The sequence below is a fragment of the Salvelinus alpinus genome, chromosome 1 (assembly GCF_045679555.1).
Source record: "Salvelinus alpinus chromosome 1, SLU_Salpinus.1, whole genome shotgun sequence".
NCBI classification, from domain to species: domain Eukaryota; kingdom Metazoa; phylum Chordata; class Actinopteri; order Salmoniformes; family Salmonidae; genus Salvelinus; species Salvelinus alpinus.
The window spans coordinates 82,721,171-82,743,178 of record NC_092086.1 but is presented as its reverse complement, the minus strand read 5'-3'; the positions used below and the strand labels follow the sequence as shown (position 1 = coordinate 82,743,178).

Here is a 22,008-nt window from a genome sequence, read left to right as displayed (position 1 = left end):
GAACGCAGCTAACTCTCACGGGGGCGCGCCTGAGTGAGCTCGTGGCACTCTGCCAGACCCCTGACTCAATCAGCTCTCATTCCCCCCTCCTTCACAGTAGAAGCATCAAACAAGGTTATAAAGACTGTTGACATCTAGTGGAAGCCTTAGGAAGTGCAATATAACCCCATAGACACTGTATATTGGATAGGCAAACCAACAAACCTCAGATTTTTCCCTTCCTGGTTGGATTTTTCTCAGGTTTTTGCCTGCCATATGAGTTCTGTTATACTCACAGACATCATTCAAACAGTTTTAGAAACGTCAGTGTTTTCTATCCAAATCTACTAATAATATGCATATCTTAGCTTCTGGGCCTGAGTAGCAGGCAGTTTACTCTGGGCACCTTATTCATCCAAGCTACACTTTTTTGGTTACTACATGATTCCATATTTGTTATTTCAAAGTTTTGATGTCTTCACTATTATTCTACAATGTAGAAAATAGTAAAAAATAAATAAAAACTCTTGAATGAGTAGGTGTGTCCAAACTTTCGACGGGTACTGTATGTGTACTAGATATTCTAACTAACAGCTCATTCTGCCTCTGTCTCCCCTGTGTTGTGTGTCCTGTAGGTCGTCTGACACGCTGTGTGCGTTGCCCTGTGGCGTACCATGCCAACAATTACTGCATGGCAGCGGGCAGTGTGGTTCTGGCCAACAACAGCTTCCTGTGTCCCAACCACTTCACCCCCCGCAGGGGAATCCGCAACCATGAACACGTCAACGTCAGCTGGTGCTTTGTCTGCTCTGAAGGTACGCCGGCCTCCACATATGTTGGGTTGTTAGAGTCCGATATGCATAGATACACTCAGTAAATACTTACCTACATATGTAATGTGTATTACATGATCAGGGTACAATTTTTGCAGAACACATGATCAGAGTTCATATGTACTACAGACCAGTTACATCTCTGTTTGCTCATCTGAGTTTTCAATCTCATAGACCAGTCCAGTAGACAAACTGTTATTCCTCTCCCATGCTCCAGGGGGCAGTCTGTTGTGCTGTGAGTCGTGTCCTGCTGCCTTCCACCGGGAGTGTCTGAACATCGACATGCCCGAGGGCAGCTGGTTCTGTAACGACTGCCAGGCCGGGAAGAAGCCCCACTATAAGGACATCCTGTGGGTCAAAGTGGGCCGGTACAGGTCAGTATAGCCGCCTGGGTACCAACCTCACTGGCTAACCATTGGTTTGGCAAAACAACAACAAGTTGCCTAAAGAAGAAACAGATGGCATCCAGGATATTAGTAAAAGTCCTCCCCTGCCTGAACCACATTCCTCATGATAAAGTATCCTTTAGGTGTTCTGACATTACAAAACCACCAAGGTACTGAGAACTGAAATGCACCTGTATTCTCTTCACAATATGGCAGAGGTTGCAAATGGTAGTGGTTTTTCTGCCATGGCACATTTCCTTTTCTCATTCATATCGTCTTTTCCCTTCCTATCTTCTGTCTAGGTGGTGGCCTGCGGAGGTCAACCATCCCAAGAACATTCCGGAGAACATCCTACGTATGAGGCACGACGTAGGAGAGTTCCCTGTGCACTTCTTTGGCTCCAACGACTACCTGTGGACCTACCAAGCCAGAGTCTTCCCCTACATGGACGTAGACACCAACAACAAGGAGAAGATGGGGAAGGGTGTAGACGTCATCTACAAGAAAGGTATTCACACCAATTTTGATTGGCAGTAGAGGACATTTGAAGGGGAGCTGTGTAAGTGTGTGTAGCATGGGTGTGTGCATAGAGTAAGAGTGTTTTGTCGAAGTGAATTGTGACAAGGTTGTCGTTGACTTAATGTTAATCTTTCCCCAGCTTTGGAGGAAGCTGCTCGCAGGTTTCTGAAACTGCAGGCGGAGAAAGAACTGAGACAGCTTCAGGAGGACAGGAGGAATGACAAGAAACCCCCTCCATACAGACACATCAAGGTACCATAACTGCCACACCTCTTGCCGCACAAAATGTATACATTAAAGGCCCATTGCAGTCAAAAACATGACTTTTCTGTGTTTTATATACACTGAGTGTACAAAATATTAGGAACACCTTCCTAATATTGAGTTGTACCCGCTTTTGCCCTCAGAACAGCCTCAATTCATCGGGGCATGGACTCTACAAGGTGTCGAAAGTGTTCCACAGGGATGCTGGCCCATGTTGACTCCAATGCTTCCCACAGTTGTGTCAAGTTGGCTGGATATCCTTTGGGTGGTAGAACATTCTTGATACACACAGGAAACTGTTGAGTGTGAAAAACCCAGCAGCGTTGCAGTTCTTGACACAAACCAGTGCGCCTGGCACCTACTACCATACCCCGTTCAAAGGCACATAAATATTTTGTCTTGCCCATTCACCCTCTGAATGACACACATACACAATCCATGTCTCAAATCCTTCTTTAACCTGTCTCCTCCCCTTCATCTACACTGATTGAAATGGATTTAACAGGTGACATCCATAAAGTATCATTTGATTCACCTGGATTCACTTGGTCTGTCTATATCATGGAAACAGCAGATGTTCCTAATGTTTTGTACACTCAGTGTGTTTTTCCACTATGAAGTTGCAATAATACTCTAAAATTGTGAAAATTATAATAATGGCTTTTTAGTGTAAGAGCTGTTTGATAAGACTGCCTGAAATTTCAGCCTGTTTTGGTGGGATGAAGTTTTGGCCTGTCTGGTGACATCACCAGGCGGTAAATTAGTTAATAGAACAATAAGAAGGAGAGTTACAAACCTTTCTGCCAATAACAGCTAGTTTTCAGTTTTCCCTTCCCCACTCAGACAACTCCCAGACAGTCCTAACAGAAGTCTTGCTTGAGAAATTGCTATTTGCTAACAAGCTATTTTTGTACATTTTTGACCATTTTTATTGAAAACAGTAAGTTTAGGTACTTAATTGTTACCCAGAAATGATTTGATATTGAGATTTTTAAAAGTCTGCGTTGGACCTTTAAGTTTTAGTTTCGAGTTGTAGAAGTATTACTACACCCCCTTTGCAACTTCATTCCTCTGAAGTCACTCGCCTAACCCCTCAGGTGAATCGGCCAATCGGGAAGGTGCAGTTCATCATGGCCGACCTATCAGAGATCCCACGCTGTAACTGCAAGGCGTCAGACGAGAACCCATGTGGCATTGACTCTGAGTGTATTAACCGCATGCTGATGTACGAGTGCCACCCCCAGGTGTGCCCGGCGGGCAATGGCTGCCTGAACCAGGCCTTCACCAAACGCCAGTACAGCCAGGTAGAGATCTTCAGGACGCTGGCACGAGGCTGGGGCCTCCGCTGTGCCCATGACATCAAGAAGGTAATGGTGGAGGTTTTACCATTAATCATGTAAAGTAGAGATCAATGTGCCACCATGAAACTGTATCCCCTGGGGCTTAAACTATATTTTCAAAAAGCTATGGATTTGAAACGGGCTTGGATTCTTCTTCAATCCAGACAGATTTCAATTCCAGCAGACTTTTTTCTAGAAAGTGTAAGCAATATTTTGGATGTTAAATTAAAGGAATCATCTCCATGTTAAGATGAAGTATAATGACTTTTGAAATGGTAATCAGTGATATGTTAATCTAATCATCAAACCATAAAGTCGACGAAGCCCTGTCATCAATGGCCATCATGGCTTTGAAACATTGATTTGCACAAGTCTATCTGCTATGATCTTTACATGTAAATGACCCTTTCAAGAGTCAGTTAAAACCAAGCGAGCTCTCAGATGAATCCAAGAGTTCAATCCAAGAGTAATTCTTTGAGTAGAATGATTGGTAGTAGAATGAGTGTTCCACTGTATCTCTCATGCTGACGGTCATGGTTGTGTCCTCAGGGGGAGTTTGTGAATGAGTACATAGGAGAAGTGATCGATGAGGATGAGTGTCGGGTCAGGATCAAACATGCCCAGGATAACGACATCTGTAACTTCTACATGCTGACTCTGGACAAGGTGGGGCTCAGGAGTCAGGATTTCAGAGCTCTTGTGGGACTATCTCTTGGCCTGACGTTACCTCTGTAATCTTATGACCTTAAACCACGATTTCTGTAACTAGCTACAGGAAGTTGTCATGGGTTATTAATGCTATTGGCTATGTTATTGGTTTTTATCACTACTATTGACAATTGTTGGTTCCTTGTTCACCTAGATGTTAAGTCCCCGATTCCGAACGATATTTCTGTGAACAGCCCGCTCTGTGAACGGCGTTACGTACGCTCCATGAAAGCGCTGGTTGTCCTGATTCATATGCGCTATTGCAAGCGCAGCTGTGAGTTTCACGGACACAGGAAATCTGGTATTTGCATAGGGAGCGACGCGTCACATTTTCTTTGCCTGTGGATCTCACAGCAGTGCTTGCAATAGCTCATGTAAAAAGTCAAGCGGATGCAACAACAGTGGTTTCATCTCGCTGTGATATTCTCAGGTGGATTTATAGCTCTGAAGTTGTAACGAGTCTGCACACATTTGAATGGTATCTCAACGCCGCTCAGAGGACGTTTGGCAGAAAGTCTCTGTCGTCAGCAATATGAAACAGTGCCAATATTGTACTGTCACTAAATATGATCATATTTATTTTACAGTTATAAGAAAGGTGAAATCTTATAGTAAGTCATTTATAATTTGATGTTTTACTGTATTTAGAAAGCATTTCAGTCCTTTCAAGCCCTATTGCCCCATTGTTTTTGAATAGGGGGAAAAATCATAATACAGAGCTGCCAACTCTAACGCAGTGGCCGTGAGACACGCAATTGACCCTCTTCTCACGTTCTCACGGCACACCTCTTATATTTCACGCATTGAAAAGTACTGCTTTTATGTAGTCCATTGAAAAGTACTGCTTTTATGTAGTCCATTGCATAGTCAGCGCGTTAACCTTTCATCTGTGCTCCAAATCGTTTTGAAATCGGAGCATCTGCACATTCAATTCACATCATCAGAGCGGAACCTCCATCATTGTCCTGTCTTGCCACAGCACTGTGAACCGCGGCACATTGAAGCATATGATTGGTCTAGTTATGTAAGGGATCAAGGGGGTTGGTTGCATGTTTTAAAGATACACCCCTCAAGATTAGAGTAAAAAGAGCTGCACTGTAGCGCTGTTTTATGTACAATGTTGTCAACAAAATTAGGTGGCTGTTACTCCCGTCCGTATTGCAGAATGCAGCCTTTTGACAGCATGTACTGAAGTCGATTTAATCCACACTTGCATTAGTCCCCTCGTTTGGTGATTGGCATTTAGGATAAAAGCTAATTTATGCTTGATCCAAAATGAGGTCGGAGGCTCCGTATGGATGGTGTGACGCAATCGCGGATACTCTGGAGACATGCAGAGGCCACATTTAGCTCCATACCGCATCGCCGTACAACTCCCAAATTTGGTAACAATGCGGAGGGTTTCTTATAGCTCTGTAGAGCTCCGCATTGGCATGATTGGTTGACGGTAGGTGGGTGCGGGAGGTCCTGTTGAAACACAAACTCATTTCCTTGACAACTTCCTTCACAACAGCTCTGCTCAACAGCTCTGTGCTGTTTCGCGAAGCGCAAGAAGTATGAATGCCCTGACTTCTGCAGAGGCCGTATCGCCATAAATGCTGCACTGCCAATGCAGACGTCAGATTGACAATGCATTGCCTTTTAGGCTATTACAACGAAAAGGCAGCAGACAGACCTACAGTATGTTTTATCAGGGAAGTTTGGTAGGGTGACTTGATTTGTAACTATGAAAATCATTTTGTCAAACAGACTGTGAACCGAAAAGTGTAAATTTGATTCTAGACTATAACTATACCAATAATTTGGTTAGTGTGTAGGGGCAGATTTATGTAATTTTGTCTTCAGGAGATTTTATTATCTACAGTATTTACTTGATCTAGTCTGATCAGTGGAACAATTCTCATTCTTAACAGTGGGCTAAAATATAGGGTAATTAGTGTGGCTTGTCAGCAAGAAAACTACTGTTATTCCCCACTTATTTTATTATTACACTTCTTCCCAATTTTGACACTGTAATCACATATTTGAAATCTGATATGATTACTTGTGTCTTTTGAAAATGAATTGTATGAGGCTATGTATTAATGCAGCCATTCATGGACAGTTTTGAATAAGTCATATTATTGGATATTAAATGCTCCAGAAATCAAATGTAATTTGTCACATGAGAACAGGGATCAATCTCTTTTTCCAACCTTCCCACTATTTGTAGAATTTGCCGGTCTCCCTATCTCATTTCATTACTGTCTGCGTCAAACCACCTACAAATATGTTAACAAAAAAATATCAGCATACTTTACATTTTATTCCCCCCACCCCAAAAAATCTCAAAGAAACAAAGTCATCAAATTTTTAGTGTTCATTTAATGTTGAAAGCATCCTGAATATACCTGACCTGTGGTTTTTATTTTAAACTTTTCCACCCTGGTCATAGGCCTATGCCATGTCAAAATACATAGAATTGCAGGAAGTTAGCATAAAATTAGGAACATTTTCCTGGGGGAGGACACCCAGTCTTCATCTGGGGGTTGTGCCAGGGGTAATGAAATTCACATAGCAAATCTCACTCCCAAGCTTTCTTCAAAAGTTGGCAGTCCTGTCATATTTATAATTTTTTATATTTCATAATATTTGTACTATGTCATCAAAAAGAAAGGAGGACCAAGGCACTCTTCGTATAATTAATTAAAATGCCTTTATTAGTTATGGCATGTTCAATAGAAACAAAGTTTAAAAAATCCGACGCGTTTCGGCTGCATGGCCTTCGTCAGGGAGTACAAAAAAATTATACAATGTCCTCTTTTGAACAGCTTTTCCAATTAGCCCTAATTAGAAGAGGGAGTGGTTACAAAATTGATTGGACACACCTAGTAAGCAATACTATACACATTAAAAAGTGAAATACTGTAGCTATGTTATCATAAAAATACAACTGTCTACCAAAATATACCTTAGTAGCGCTTCCCTTCCTCCTCTTTCTACTATTTGTACTATGTACTTCAATCAATCAATCAATTTTATTTTATATAGCCCTTCGTACATCAGCTAATATCTCGAAGTGCTGTACAGACACCCAGCCTAAAACCCCAAACAGCTAGTAATGCAGGTGTAGAAGCACGTACTTGAGCTTAGAAGTGTAGAAGCAAGTACTTGAGCTTAGGTCCTCAAAAGTGAGTACACCTCAGCTATTTATTGTTTAAAAAAGTACCAGAGAGGTGAGTTCTACACCTTTCTAAAATTATGCAGCATTACCATTTATGTTTATGGCCATCTTATGAAAAATTATTACTTTTGGGTATGTCTATTTAGGCAGAAAGCTACATTTTGCCCTATCATTCAAGAGAGGGGATTCTTTTGGTTTTCTGTATTTCATCTCAGAAAATTGCATCTGCTTTGCATGGTATCATAAAGACACCCAAAAGTAATGATGATTGAACAGTGTTGTCCATGTCGGTGTGTTGATTAGGATCGGATCATTGATGCTGGGCCAAAGGGGAACCAGGCCCGCTTCATGAACCACAGCTGCCGGCCCAACTGTGAGACACAGAAGTGGACGGTGAATGGAGACACACGTGTGGGGCTTTTCACTCTCATAGATGTCCCTGCAGGTGAGCGGAGCTTTGGCTTAAGGAGTTTGTGCTATATTACAGCTTTGGTTTTTGGCAACACTTTTCATTATATAGGCATTGGCAGGAGAACTACACTACATGACAAAAATTATGTAGACACTTGCTTGTCGAACATTCTCGTTCCAAAATCACTGGCTTTAATATGGAGTTGGTCCCCCCTTTGATGCTATAACAGCCTCCACTCTTCTGTGAAGTCTTTCCACAAGATGTTGGAATATTGCTGCAGGGACTTGCTTCCATTCAACCACAAGAGCATTAGTAAGGGCACTGATGTTGGGCGATTAGGCCTGGCTCGCAGTCGGGGTTCCAATTCATCCCAAAGGTGTTCGATGGAGTTGAGGTCAGGGCTCTGTGCAGGCCATTTCCTCCACACCAATCTCGACAAACCATTTCTGTATGGACCTCGCTTTGTGCATGGAGGCATTCAGGACAGGGCCTTCCCCAAACTGTTGCCACAAAGTTGGAAGCACAGAATCATCTAGAATGTCATTGTATGCTATAGCATTAAGATTTCCCTTCAATGGAACTAAGAGGCCTAGCCTGAACCATGGAAAAACAGCCCCAGACCTTTATTCTTCCTCCACCAATTTTTACAGTTGGCACTATGCATTCTGGCAGGTAGCGTTCCCCTGGCATCCGCCAAACCCAGATTCACCAGTCAGACTGCCAGATGGTGAAGCGTGATTCCACGGCGAGCTTTACACCACTTCAGTTGATGCTTGGCAATGCGCATGGTGATCTTAGGCTTGTGTGCGGCTGCTCGGTCATGGAAACCCATTTCATGAAGCTCCTGACGAACAGTTATTTTGCAGACGTCGCTTACAGAGGTAGTTTGAAACAGTGAGTGTTACAGACGAGTTTTAAGCGATTCGCGCTTCAGCACTCGGCAGTCCCGTTCTGTGAGCTTGTGTGGCCTACCACTTCGCGGCTGAGCCGTTGTTGCTCCTAGACGTTTCCACTTCACAATAACAGCACTTAGAGTTGACCGGGGCAGCTCTAGCAAGTCAGAAATTTGATGAACTGACTTGTTGGAAAGGTGGCATCCTATGACGGTGCCATGTTGAAAGTCACTGAGCTCTTCAGTAAAGCCATTCTACTGCCAATATTTGTCTATGGAGATTGCATGGCGGTGTGCTCAATTTTATACACCTGTCAGCAACGGGTGTGGTTGAAATAGCCGAATTCCCTCATTTGAAGGGGTGTCCACATACTTTTGTATATATAGTGTATAAGGGTAGCATTGCACCAGGTATATAAGAAAAGGAAGTTGCATAATATTTACCACTGTGAGGGCAAAGTAGGCCATAATTAGTGTATTTACAAAACAATTTTTTTACACTGTAATTACAAAGGTTATTCCATCAGCAGTTCATGTCCATCTCTCCATCACTTGTTGTGGATACTGGTTTATATCGGTCCTCTATGGGTCGTTTTGTCTGTCTCCAGACACAGAGCTGACTTTCAACTACAACTTGGAGTGCCTTGGGAATGGGAAGACTGTGTGTAAATGTGAAGCTCCAAACTGCAGCGGCTTCCTAGGAGTTCGGCCAAAGGTGAGAGGAGACACTGGAACCAGATGTTGTTATTGATGACATTCATCCACAGGATGAATAAGATACATCAATAGTAGAAACAATCATGATAGCTATTTTAAATTCTCTTTCCACAAATCCAAGAGGCCCTTGTGATACAGTAGTCAAAATAGTAGTCATGTCAACGGGAATGAGATATTTGAATGGGCCATCTTCAGTTTGGGTTTCTGTGTCTCTCTCAACATCCTGACGCGTCGTCCTTCCCCAGAACAACCCTCCAGCAGATGACAAGGGCCGCAAACTGAAGAAGAAGGTCCTGGCTAAACGGAAGAACAAGATGGAGGTGACCAAGGAGAGGGAGGATGAGTGCTTCAGTTGTGGGGATGGGGGACAGATTGTGTCCTGTAAGAGACCAGGCTGTCCCAAGGTCTACCACGCAGACTGTCTCAACCTCGCCAAGAGGCCTGCAGGTCAGTGGCACAGTTAGATTCCTGTCAGAGGAGATGATATCGTAGTATTATAGCTTGTAGTGGTTTGTTCTATTTCCCCTCTGTTACTGTAGGTTTGTGTGATTGAGAATGATATGCATGACATATTTCATGCATTTTCACTGTTTGAAGTCTGTCAGATTCCTGTTTAGCAGTCTCAGTGTGCTGATTACTTCTCTGTGTTACTGTTGATGCAGTTGTGTCTGGCTGCCCTTGTCTGATATACTGTATCAATCTCCCTGCTCTGTGCTGCAGGTCGGTGGGAGTGCCCGTGGCACCAGTGTGACCTGTGTGGTAAGGAGGCAGCCTCCTTTTGTGAGATGTGTCCCAGCTCTTACTGCACACTGCACCGCGACGGCATGCTCTTCATCTCCAAATTGGACGGACGGCTGTCCTGCAGCGAACACGACCCCTGTGGACCAGACCCCCTGGAGCCAGGGGAGATCAGGGAGCACCTACCCGACATCTGTGCTCTCTCACCGGGCCTGGGGGCTGGCGTAGTTATCCCTGGTGCTGCTGTGGCTGGTGCTGCTGCTACAGTCACTACCACAGGGACAGGGGACCCCCAGCCATGCCCTGGTCCTGAGTCTGAGTCTTTCCCCCCTCTCCCTAGCTCTAGCCCCATCTCTAGCCCAATCTCTGGCCCCTCCTTTGGCCCCATCTCTGGTCACTTTTCTGGCCCAATCTCTGGCTCCTTTTCTGTCCCAATATCTGGCCCCATATCTGGTCCCTTCTCTGGCCCCATCAGCACCCCTCTACCCAGCTCTGAGGCCCCCGATAGCGCTCACCTATTCCTTCCCCAGTACTCACCCATCTCTTCCTATGAAGATGAGAAAGAAGAAATTGAGGATCCTTTGGGTGAAGAGGGGGATGGAGAGGGGATGGAGGGAGAGTTGGAGGATGGTGAGATGGAGGGTCTTGAGTTGAAAGATGAAGAGGATGAGGAGGAGGAAGAAGAAGTAGAAGAACAAGAGGAGGAGGAGGAAGAAGAAGAAGAAGAGGAGTAAAGACATCATTTTTCAACAACTCTGCATGGTGGCTTATCATTCCACACAGTCCATACAGGGGGAGGGGACATGTACACTGATCAGCCAAACTACAGAATAGCCCTGTCAATCACTGTTCTTATTGTCCAGTGAGCATGTGATTGTCCTGAAGGTCTACCATGTGGGAGAAGGGCTACCTGCTTGTTCTTGAGGGTGGGCCTGAGCTCAGCATCATGTAGATTCACTCATCTTTGTATATAAGGATATGTTCTTGTCCAGAGGATTTATAGATCTGTGTATTCACACACCGCCTTGTTCAGTCAGACCCCCGAGAAATAGCAGGATGTTACAATGGGGTCTGGAGCTGGTGTGTCGAAACGGAGTAGGATGGAGTTGCCCCTGGACACTGATTTGTGGTCACGTCTAGCGTTTTCCCCCTAATAGTCAAGGTTACGGTTTGGGGTGGGTACACTAATCCTGGATCTGTGCTTAAGGGCACAATGAGGTATGATGGGAACTGTATTCATATAGCTAGGCCCATTTGGATCTCTTCATGGTTCGTTGTCGAAGCTGCTGGTTTTTGTTTTAGAACATGTTTACACTTCTGCACCTACTCTTGGAGGACACAGCAACTAACTTATCTGCAGGGTCATCTTTTTCAAAGGGGAGACTGAAGAGAAGCGGTACAGTGCTGTCAAAGGCACGGATATCCCCTCATGAGCAAGTAGCCTATAGTGTGTTAGATGAGCCTGTCTCTGTTTCTCTCTGAAGCAACTCTCCTGCATGGCACAAATGAGTAATGCTGTGAAATGAGTACGTCAGCCATGGAAATGATTAGTCACACTATCAACCAGTCCTTTCATCCTTGTCATTGTTGTGCAGTGCACAGTCTATATCCGTATCTGTTGATGATCATTAATCTACTGTCTCTGCTGCCCTCTGCCTTACCACACCAAATGATACAGACACCTAGACAATACACATACAGTCAAATTGCTTAGTTAGTACATGTGGGTAGTACATCAAGGAGATGGCTTGATATTGAACATGCCCAGATCCTAATCCATGACAGCACTTTGCGTTCCCCCCTAACCCTGGCATTGCATCGCCATTAGCTCTTCTGTACTGATATCTGTTTGAGTGCAGTTGGCTGTACTGTAGGTCTTTGAACACAAGCTTCCTCACATGGTGGAGCTTTGTCTAGAAACTGAACTGAACCTTCAATGTGAAAGTGCCATTGTACTCAGCTGTTGAGTAAGCTGCTTGACGTAACCTTATCACTAAGATAGCTAGCTCTTGTGTGTGAATTATACTCTCTATGACGTATTTATGTAGAACTTTATAACGCACAAATTAAGACGGGACTGATTTATAGTAGTGGCATTGCTGTGTCTCTTTATATCATCCATACTTCCTATTTGAAAGGCTATACTCCTGCCTTTGGTTTAGCACTAAAAATGACAGATCTGGTGTGTTCCCCTGCTAAAATGCTTTCACTACAGTATGTTTGTCTCTGCTATGTGTTTTGTCCCTGTCTCGCTGTCTTTGTTGTGTCCGTTTTTCATCTTTACTTATGCCTTTTCAATTGAGTCAATCAGTTTTGGGGTTTCTGTGAAAGAAGGGAGGTGAAGTTGATTCTGGAGGGCCATAGAACAGAATGAAGTGGATTTGCCATTTCCCTGTTATGGGAATGTTGTGTTTCCATTTCTGAAGCTTGTATATCATGCCTTTACAATAAGCAATATTTGTAGTGCTTAATATCGCCCAATTTTGTAACTTTAGTCATGTCGAAGTATCTCTAGCAGCCTTTATGTATTAAAACTTAACTGGCTTAGTTTTAATTCATCGTGCAAAGATGTGCAATTTCTTACATTTGAATAGAAATCCAACCAGTTTTTTTAATGATTTGAAAAATGTAGGAAACAGTTCGGTCCCTTCTTATCCATATACTGTACTGTGAAGGTCGCCATGGTGCCCACTGCTGTTGCTCCAATATAGAGATACAGGCACCATCGTCATGGCCTGACTTGAACATCTTCACCCAGAGGTTATACAGTAACTCATAATTGTATTTTAATAGCACTAAAACAAATACGATTTTTAACAACACAGATATAAGATCCTAACTGATTAATACATCTGTTGGAAGAATATTTGTGTCTGTCCTTCCAAAATCGTATGTAATATGTATATACATAACATTTGTATATAAAAGCTAAATATGATTCATGAAAAAAACATGACCTTCAAATAAGTCTAGAGCCAGAAGATATGCGTTCTCTGGTCTCAGCTCTGTCATCAACCTGTCCAACAAACAAGATCACTTCAACTTTAATACATATTGGTTGTTGGTTGAGCTGCTGTCAACAGATGTGTTAAATAACACTTTATATTGCTGTAACAATATCACAGTCATCAAGCAGATAATAGTAGGCTATGATAGCACAGTATGAGGAGGTCGAGGGTCATTTCTGGTCACATCACATGAGTCAGAAATCGGAAGAGTAGGGAGATGAAACTCCCAACTATCACCACAGTACTTTGGAACTTGTGATACGATAATGAGCTGTATATCTTTTTCTACATTGTCAGTTACCCCTCCGTCCTCTTTGAAGGGTTGTCTGATAATGCACAAAGAGTTGGGAGGCTGTATCACTGTTTATATACATTCATACACATGTAACAAAGGTTTTTTTTTTTTTTGCTTTCTTGCTTCTTAGCTTCGGACTCCCTTCCCTCTCTGCCTTATTCAGACATGTGTAATTCATCTGTTCAAAATGTAACTGTTGAGAGTTCAATAATATCCTTCTGCCTTGTGAGGAGATTGAAAGGTGTTGTATTTCTTTGTACATAATAAAGAAAAAGCTAAGTTGCAATTACATGATCTGAACGTTTTTCTCCAACTGTTTTTGGCATTATGATTTTGGCCCGAGTTTGTATTGTTATTTTTCAGAAGGTACATTTAAGTTAAACGCAATCTTACTGTAATAACAATTAACAAATGATTGCATTGGGCTGGGGTAGATAATAATCCACATTAGAGGTGCTTATGTTATAGCAACTGGCTTTAGCAGTTGCTCAGTGTACTGTTAGCCTTGTTAATAAAACTGACCGCTGTGCTCACACCTGTTTCACCTCACATACAGTTAAAGTCGGAAGTTTACATAGACCTCAGCCAAATACATTTAAACTCAGTTTTTCACAATTCCTGACATTTAATCCTAGTAAAAATTCCCTGTTTTAGGTCAGTTAGGATCACCACTTTATTTTAAGAATGTGAAATGTCTGAATAATAGAGAGAATTATTTATTTCAGATTTTATTTCTTTCATCACATTCCCAGTGGGTCAGAAGTTTACATACACTCAATTAGTATTTGGTAGCATTGCCTTTAAATTGTTTAACTTGGGTCAAACGTTTCAGGTAGCCTTCCACAAGCTTCCCACAATAAGTTAGGTACATTTTGGTCCATTCCTCCTGACAGAGCTGGTGTAACTGAGTCAGGTTTGTAGGCCTTTTTTCTATAGGATTGAGGTCAGGGCTTTGTGAATGGCCACTCCAATACCTTGACTTTTGTCCTTAAGCCATTTTGCCACAACTTTGGAAGTATGCTTGGGGTCAATGTCCATTTGGAAGACCCATTTGCGACCAAGCTTTAACTTCCTGACTGATGTCTTGAGATGTTGCTTCAATATATCCACATAATTTTCCTGCCTCATGATGCCATCTATTTTGTGAAGTGCACCAGTCCCTCCTGCAGCAAAGCACCCCCACAACATGATGCTACCACCCCTGTGCTTCATGGTTTGGATGGTTTTCTTCGGCTTGCAAGCCTCCCCATTTTCCTCCAAACATAACGATGGTCATTATGGCCAAACAGTTCTATTTTTGTTTCATCAGACCAGAGGACATTTCTCCAAAAAGTACAATCTTCGTCCCCATGTGCAGTTGCAAACCGTAGTCTGGCTTTATTATAGCAGTTTTGTAGCAGTGGCTTCTTCCTTGCTGAGCGGCCTTTCAGGTTATGTCGATATAAGACTTGTTTTACTGTGGATATAGATACTTTTATACCTGTTCCCTCCAGCATCTTCACAAGGTCCTTTGCTGTTGTTCTGGGATTGATTCGCACTTTTTGCACCAAAGTACGTTCATCTGTAGGAGACAGAACGCGTCTCCTTCCTGAGCGGTATGACGGCTGCGTGGTCCCATGGTGTTTATACTTGTGTACTATTGTTTGTACAGATGAACGTGGTACCTTCAGGCATTTTAAAATTGCTCCCAAGGATGAACCAGACTTGTGGAGGTCTACAATTATTTTTTTGAGATCTTGGCTGATTTCTTTTGATTTTCCCATGATGTCAAGCAGAGGCACTGAATTTGAAGGTAGGCCTTGAAATACATCCACAGGTACACCTCCAATTGACTCAAATTATGTAAATTAGCCTATCAGAAGCTTATAAAGCCATAACATAATTTTAGGGAATTTTCCAAGCTGTTTAAAGGCACAGTCAACTTAGTGTATGTAAACTTCTGACCCACTGGAATTGTGATACAGTGAATTATAAGTGGAATAATCTGTCTGTAAACAATTGTTGGAAAAATTACTTGTGTCATGCACAAAGTAGATGTCCTAACCGACTTGCCAAAACTATAGTTTGTTAACAAGACATTTCTGGAGTGGTTAAAAAACGAGTTTTAATGACTCCAACCTAAGAGTATGTAAACTTCCGACTTCAACTGTATATGATATACTGAAGTTAAACAATATTGTGTCCAGCGGTCAGTCTGGTTGACGAGGCTAATGTACTGTAAGTGTCACACAGACACACTAACAAAGAGACTTGCAGAAATGGAATCTTTATTTTTCCAATTTACAACATGCTAGAAAACACAGTCACTGGAGTCCACACAATGAATGATCATATCAGCAGACTCTGTGGACCTGTAGTGTTGGAAATATATGCATGTTATCTACAAGGCCTCAGACAGATGTGGGACTGCAAACAAACTCTGGCTTCGTGCTTGTACACATTGCACCTTCTAATAACAAGAGTGCTGTAAACCATTCAGAAAATGAAATGTGAACTATCCCTCTTTCTCAGGCACCAGGTCTGCATCCTTGGGGAGTGACAACATAGAAGATGCTGCGTGTGTAAACTATAATGGAGCCTGCTATGCACCGCTAATGATGGATATGTGATTCATTACTCAAGGGAAAACCAGCCTGTGGGCCCATTGCTGCTGCTTACTACTAGTCTCTTACATGCACAACTTCAGTGGGACTGAGAAAAAACCTCAGTGAGGTTTCAGTATTTCCTCTCATTTATCTTTGCACTCAAATTCAATAGTAGGTCTAACTAAGCTAATTTGAACACACATTGGTAAAATCAAGTAAAAATCAGCCATTAGCTAGACTGTCTCAAAAGGTCAAAGGTGTCTCAAAGTGTAAACATTAACAATACATTCACAGACAGTTTAAACTTCCCATTGTGTGTGAAGTAACGACAATGGTCAGCCACGGTTTGATAAGGTGTCCGTAAAACATTAAGTTAGTGACTTGCTGGATATTAAATTGTACATTAGCTACACATAGCTGTCTGTATATTGGGTTTCTTATTGCAATGGCATTATCTAGTACTTTTAGCCATGGCGACGTAACTCTCTTATAACATTTACCCATAAACTTGTTCCTGTGTTGGTGCATTCTATATACGTTCAACTGTATCAGAGCTTATGACAAAAGAAAAATATATGTTACATGACAATAAATGTGCAGGTACATAGAATGGCCAGTCCATTGCAACCTAGAGTAGACAATGAAAATAGTCTATAGTTTAAAGCCCCAAAACCCACAGAATGATCATTGAAATCAAGTACTTAAAAAGAAGCACAATCACTCAAGGCATTTGATTATGGGATAAAAGCTATACATGTCATTGGCATAATTCATTTATATAAGGGAAAGTTTGAGATTTACTGGGGTGGGGAGGTCCAAAATAGGGGAGTGTCGTCTAACGTTTTTTATTTATTTTTGCTTTTGGGAGGGTTGTTTTTATTGGGCACAGGGAAGTGCGTTTTTTCCCGGGTTTACATTCGTCCCTTTGCAGGTTTTACTATATAATTTCTTCCATCCTAGACAAATGTCCTCATCTGCTTGCATGCGCCTCCCTTATATCAAGTTGCTTTGGTACTTCTCTTATGCACTATGCTTTTCCGTGAGCCAACTTTTACTATACCACAGGTCAGTATAGTATACCAGTCTATCCTGCCTTCTATCCACCATTCATAGTGACAATAGCACTAGGTGGATCATTTGTCCAGATCTACAATAGGCTAACTAGCATCATACCACAGATAAAATCATTCAAAGTTGCACCAATTTTCACTATCAGCAAAGAGGCCAGGTGGGTCATTGTGCATGAAAGAACTGTGAAGAAATGAGACACGCAACTCAAAAAGCTCCCCTAGTCATCTGGTTCAGGGACAATTATGTTTCAATTATCCTACATAGACTAGCCTATAACACCACAATGCAATGAGATATTGCATTATTGTTTTCAAGTACAAAATTCTACTCTAGGCTATAAACTGCAGTGAAAATGTTATTTAAATAATGGTGCAAAAGCCCTGTGATTTGAATGTTTCATTCCATTTGGATCACTTGTGGGTCTACTCGCCTGTTTATTAGGTATAGAAAGGCAGAGTAGCAGGCCAGTCTGGCTGTATTTTAAGTTCTGATACTGACATGCATTGTCTGTCGCAGATCATCATCCTCCCAAGTCGTAAAAATGTGGCCACATATGCTCCCAGCAGGCCCAGTTATTCAGGAAAGCTTAACACGTGCTCTGCCTCAAGAGATTCCTCACGCACCTAGAACCTAACGCTTCAATGTAGCCTAAATATTTGTCATTTAACTTTTAAAAATGTATTGAATTTTATGTGTGGCATAAACACAACCAGTCACAATGTTTTAATCAAAAGTATCCTGTAGGCTACCTGCGCACGTTCATCCTAAATGTAATTCCAGCATCCAAACTGTGCAGCAGCCATTTGATGAATGGAAAGAGACATCTGTTTAACACCAAAAAGTGTAATGACATTTGGAGACTGTCAAGCCAAGCCTTCGATACTGGGTAGGCCTGCAAGGTAGGGCAGGATCTAGGCCTATGTTCTGTTTGTCGAGATTGACAGTATATTTCATTGTGGTGTTGAAAACACAAACCATGAACTTGAAGCATCTGAAATGGGTATGCTTCGCTTATGGGTTGTGTGGTGCATTGGCACAGAAACCTATTGGTGGAAAATGTGTTGCATATATTGTATATAATTATAGTGTCAAACTGTTTGAAATTAGATTTCTAGCTAGCTGAGCATTGTCTGCAGCCGGCTCTGATCGTAGTGCATCGACTGTGCCACTAAACCATGCTGAAGTGGCAAAGTCAATATCCACATTTTTAAACACAGTTATTTGTGGTCATACATTTTTTTTTCTGACACCTCGAGTTGGACAAACTAACCCCACCCCAGTAAACTTTGAACTGTCCCTAAATGGCCCTATACACTTCTATCCAACTACATAAACGCAGCGACAGAGTAGTTGTCACACATAGTTCTACATATTTTTGTTTGGCAAAAATTGGGGAATGGATCGTATGCGATGCTCCGTTGCTCTGTTTGCATGAAGTGTGTAGTGGCATTAAGGTGAGTTGATAGACACTAAGGAAAACAAGGCTTTTTTAAAAGTGGGGTTGAAGTGCCATTTCCCTGTCTGCTTCATTCCGATATCCCCCTTGGCAGGTATTTTGTCCTGAGAGAGGGGAAGTCCAATCATTATGAGCACTCCTTTAAATGCAGTGAGCATTTAGCCTTCTATGGCACAACTGAAAAAAGCAACCAAAAAAAACACAGTACTGCTTGGACTCCTCTCTTTCTTTCTCTGATTTTAAATGAACAGGCTCCAGGTGGACTGTCTAGCATCCATCCAACATTTCCAGGTTGGTTTTAGGGCAAGTGACCGCTGTCTACCAGTAAAGGCTTAATTGTGGCAGCAGGAATAGAAATAAGAGTCCTTCTTCTGACCCAAGTCAATACCGGTCTCTTCTGTAAAGAGAGAGCAGAGAAGTGTCAACCAGACCTATTCAGGAGAGCAATAATTCACCACAGTAGAGATTGAGAATGACAATTCATGACAGTAATACTACCATTGCAGACTAAATGTACACAGACAGCTAAACGATAGATGCAATATCTAAGAAGAGAGCCAAAGTCTCACCGGTCATGAATTGGAAGGAGATGCTATTAAAGTCCTCTGCAACTTTTTGGAACAGCTCATCTGGAATGTGGTTAAAAGAGAAGATGAGTCTACTGCTGCACTGATGCATTTTTGGGAAATGTAGTTTTATGAGACTATACACTAGATTTGAAATGAACTGACCATATGAGGTGTCACTTACCCACGTAGTTGCCTGTTTTACTGGATGTTTCAAAATGCTGAGCCCCAATTTCTGTAGATGAGAATGTTGAAAGAATAAACATAAACTACTCTAAAACAGCCAGTCCTTATACTAATCTGCCGGTGTAAAAAGGGCCTTATAAGTAGATTTGATTGATTGATTGATTGATGTCTGGTAAGACACTCAGACTCCGTGATTAAGTGGGAGTTAGTCATGATGATTATCATAGCAATTTACCATCAGCAAAGTCCTGAACATCATGGTAGTCTACTTGCCGCAGGCCCCGGTCACTCTCAATCAGGTCAACCTTTGTGCCACACAGGTATATCTTGCAGTGCTTCAATGGAGGTCATAGAAGAAATTGTGAGCAGTTACATAGGATAATATACAGGGCAATACCCATCATGGAAAGTGAGTTGTGTTTTATTAAAAGGGTCTCTAACCTCTTCACAGTTTTGCACCTCCTTCACCCAGAATTTAGCTCGCTGGAAACTGCTGGTGTCTGTCAAATCTACAGGAGTGAAAGTCACACAAATAAAGATCAATGACAACACAAAACTTGACTAAAACATGATATGTTTTCATAGTTATAAAAGTATATTCAACCTAGAATATTCTCTATTACTAGATAGTATTATTGCAATGTAAATCAGCCCATAAAAACCACACTAAAAACAGAACCAGCTACAACTAAAAAAGAAACAGAACAAATTGAGTCATCAACTGTGGTAAATGCCTCATCAGATATTTTCCAAACCATGAAAATTCCCCCAATGAGGGAAATATGAGTGCATGACACGTGAGCACAATTCACAACATGCAGAAACGTTAATTGCTCTCAACAAGAATTTCCTCAATGAAACATTTCGGATATATAAAAAATAAAACGTAGACAATGACAAAAATGTAAACAATAATAAACCTAGACAGAGTGCTACTGACAGTGTCATTCCATGGGGATTAGGATTTACCATAGCAGACAATGGCAGCCCTGGCTCCTCTGTAGTAGATTCTACTCATAGCCTCGTAGCGCTCTGATCCAGCCGTGTCCTGGGTTTCAGAGAAGGAATCACTTATAGTGTATCCACACATAGCCAGTAGCTACCCCATATCAGGCTACGATGGATTCATTAATTTATTTTCCAGGGATTATAATTCACCAGACAGTGCCATAAAGCATATAGAGACTCATACAAATGTATTTGCCATTGTATTTTATGTAGGATGACATCAGTCATCGTCACTCACCCATATTCCCAGGGTAACCACCTTGTCTCCCACCTGGATTGGTTTGGCAACGAATGCAGCCCCAATAGTCTATCGAATAAAAAAAATGTAGCAAGTCAAATATTGAGAAAGAATCTTCACACACAAGCAGAGAGAGCATCCCACACATCCAGTTGGAATCACACACTGCCCTAGGAAATTAACTGATACTCACGTTCTGGTAGGGGCCAACGAGAAAGCGATGGTGGACATATCTCTCTACAAGGCTGGTCTTGCCTACACTCTCCTTCCCAAGCATAACTACTTTGGCATCCACACGCATTGTCATACTGCACAGGACCAAGATGAGATAGGAGAGGAGGAGCAGGAGCAGGAGCAGGAGAGGGGTAGACCAGGATGCTGAAGAGCTGTGCAACAGAAAGAGAGACAATACGATTCGTATTTTATTCAGCAGCAAGTAGCTAGTAAAATGGGCCTGTAAACCCATGCTGCGTGAAGAAACAAAACTGTTGTAAGATGTGGTATCAAACTGTCTGTTCAAGCTTGGTCCCTAATGTAATCTCCAATTGAAAAAATATATTTTTTTAATTTGAAGTGACACTCAATTTAATGGGTGGCAGCCACCCACAGCACCAACAGAATGACGGGTTAATCTGGTAGTCGGGAACTAGGAAACTGACATTTCCGATTTACTAACAGGTCGTAGTTATACACGTGCTGCATTGAACCAGTTAGCAAGTCGGACATTTCCGAGTTTCTTAGTTCAGACTAGTATGTGAACACGGCAACTGTATCATAAATTGCGACAGCAGAATTTGTTCCAAGAGAGCAGCATACATTTCATGTCATTACATTTGTGGCTCCTGTCAACAATTTCCAAGAAGTTCAAATGGGCATGGGTGTGTAACTAGGTAGTTAAAATACACGTAATGTTACCAATACGATAACGTTAGAGAGCTCAACAATCAACAAAATGGTACACACAATTAGCAGACCTGAAAGATTACACAAAATGCGAGTTAACTGTTCGCTAGCTAGGTTGACAGTGGCAATAGTATTTGCTAGCTAGCCAACGTTTGCCATCAAACGTTACATTAGCTAATGATGACTTGCTAGGTAACGTTTTCTAAAACCAAAACACTTACCTGCTTGGCAAACAGCTAAATGTGTTCAAATTGAAGAATGAGAACCGAGTCGGATTATACTAAACTAAATTTAAGCTAAATCTTATGTGAACATTTCGTTACAGTTAAAGTTAGCTATCTAACTAGCTGGCTAGCCAGTGTTTGAGCCACTCGAGGTTGCTCTTGTTGTTGTCAGCTTACGCAACGTCAATTGTACTACAAACTAAAATTACAAGCTACAGAAAGATCCCTAACATGTACTGTATATTGTCTATGCCATTGTTATATCGTATGGCAAATCTTACTCGACATGCATTTCTGGCAGGCACAGCCTCATTCGTTAGCTTGCAAGAGGCTTTGTTATGGGGAACTACTTAGAGGAGAGACATTGTACAGAAGAAATAAAGGTTAAATAAATATACAGGATGTGATGTCATTAATCACCATTACGATGACGTCGTATTCAAAGTTCCCCTTTTTAACACAAAATGGTTCAAATAATTTTAATTACAGTTAAATGTTGTTTGATTTTTTTTTTTTA

At 41.8% G+C, this 22,008-nt stretch overlaps 2 protein-coding genes across 2 annotated transcripts in view; one reads left to right on the top strand and one right to left on the bottom strand.

Annotated features, from left to right (window-relative positions):
• LOC139531877 (histone-lysine N-methyltransferase, H3 lysine-36 specific-like) overlaps window positions 1-13,548 on the top strand; it is a 30,966-nt gene extending 17,418 nt beyond the window's left edge. The window contains exons 14-23 of the mRNA XM_071328811.1: window positions 615-794; window positions 1,030-1,186; window positions 1,501-1,706; window positions 1,857-1,969; window positions 3,079-3,348; window positions 3,871-3,987; window positions 7,496-7,637; window positions 9,105-9,211; window positions 9,459-9,660; window positions 9,934-13,548. Of these exons, the coding sequence (XP_071184912.1) occupies window positions 615-794; window positions 1,030-1,186; window positions 1,501-1,706; window positions 1,857-1,969; window positions 3,079-3,348; window positions 3,871-3,987; window positions 7,496-7,637; window positions 9,105-9,211; window positions 9,459-9,660; window positions 9,934-10,685 (2,246 nt within the window). The 3' untranslated portion in view covers window positions 10,686-13,548. The remainder of the gene's footprint in view (window positions 1-614; window positions 795-1,029; window positions 1,187-1,500; window positions 1,707-1,856; window positions 1,970-3,078; window positions 3,349-3,870; window positions 3,988-7,495; window positions 7,638-9,104; window positions 9,212-9,458; window positions 9,661-9,933) is intronic.
• A 1,956-nt stretch (window positions 13,549-15,504) lies between these two features.
• LOC139531884 (ras-related protein Rab-24-like) lies at window positions 15,505-21,904 on the bottom strand. Its single transcript, XM_071328819.1, has 9 exons — window positions 21,489-21,904; window positions 20,558-20,750; window positions 20,365-20,433; window positions 20,088-20,166; window positions 19,560-19,627; window positions 19,354-19,453; window positions 19,117-19,167; window positions 18,936-18,995; window positions 15,505-18,763 (listed from the first exon to the last, which is right to left on the bottom strand). Exons 2-9 carry the CDS (start codon window positions 20,669-20,671, stop codon window positions 18,699-18,701), a joined length of 606 nt encoding a protein of 201 aa, XP_071184920.1. The 5' UTR covers window positions 20,672-20,750; window positions 21,489-21,904; the 3' UTR covers window positions 15,505-18,698.
• Window positions 21,905-22,008: the final 104 nt, after the last annotated feature.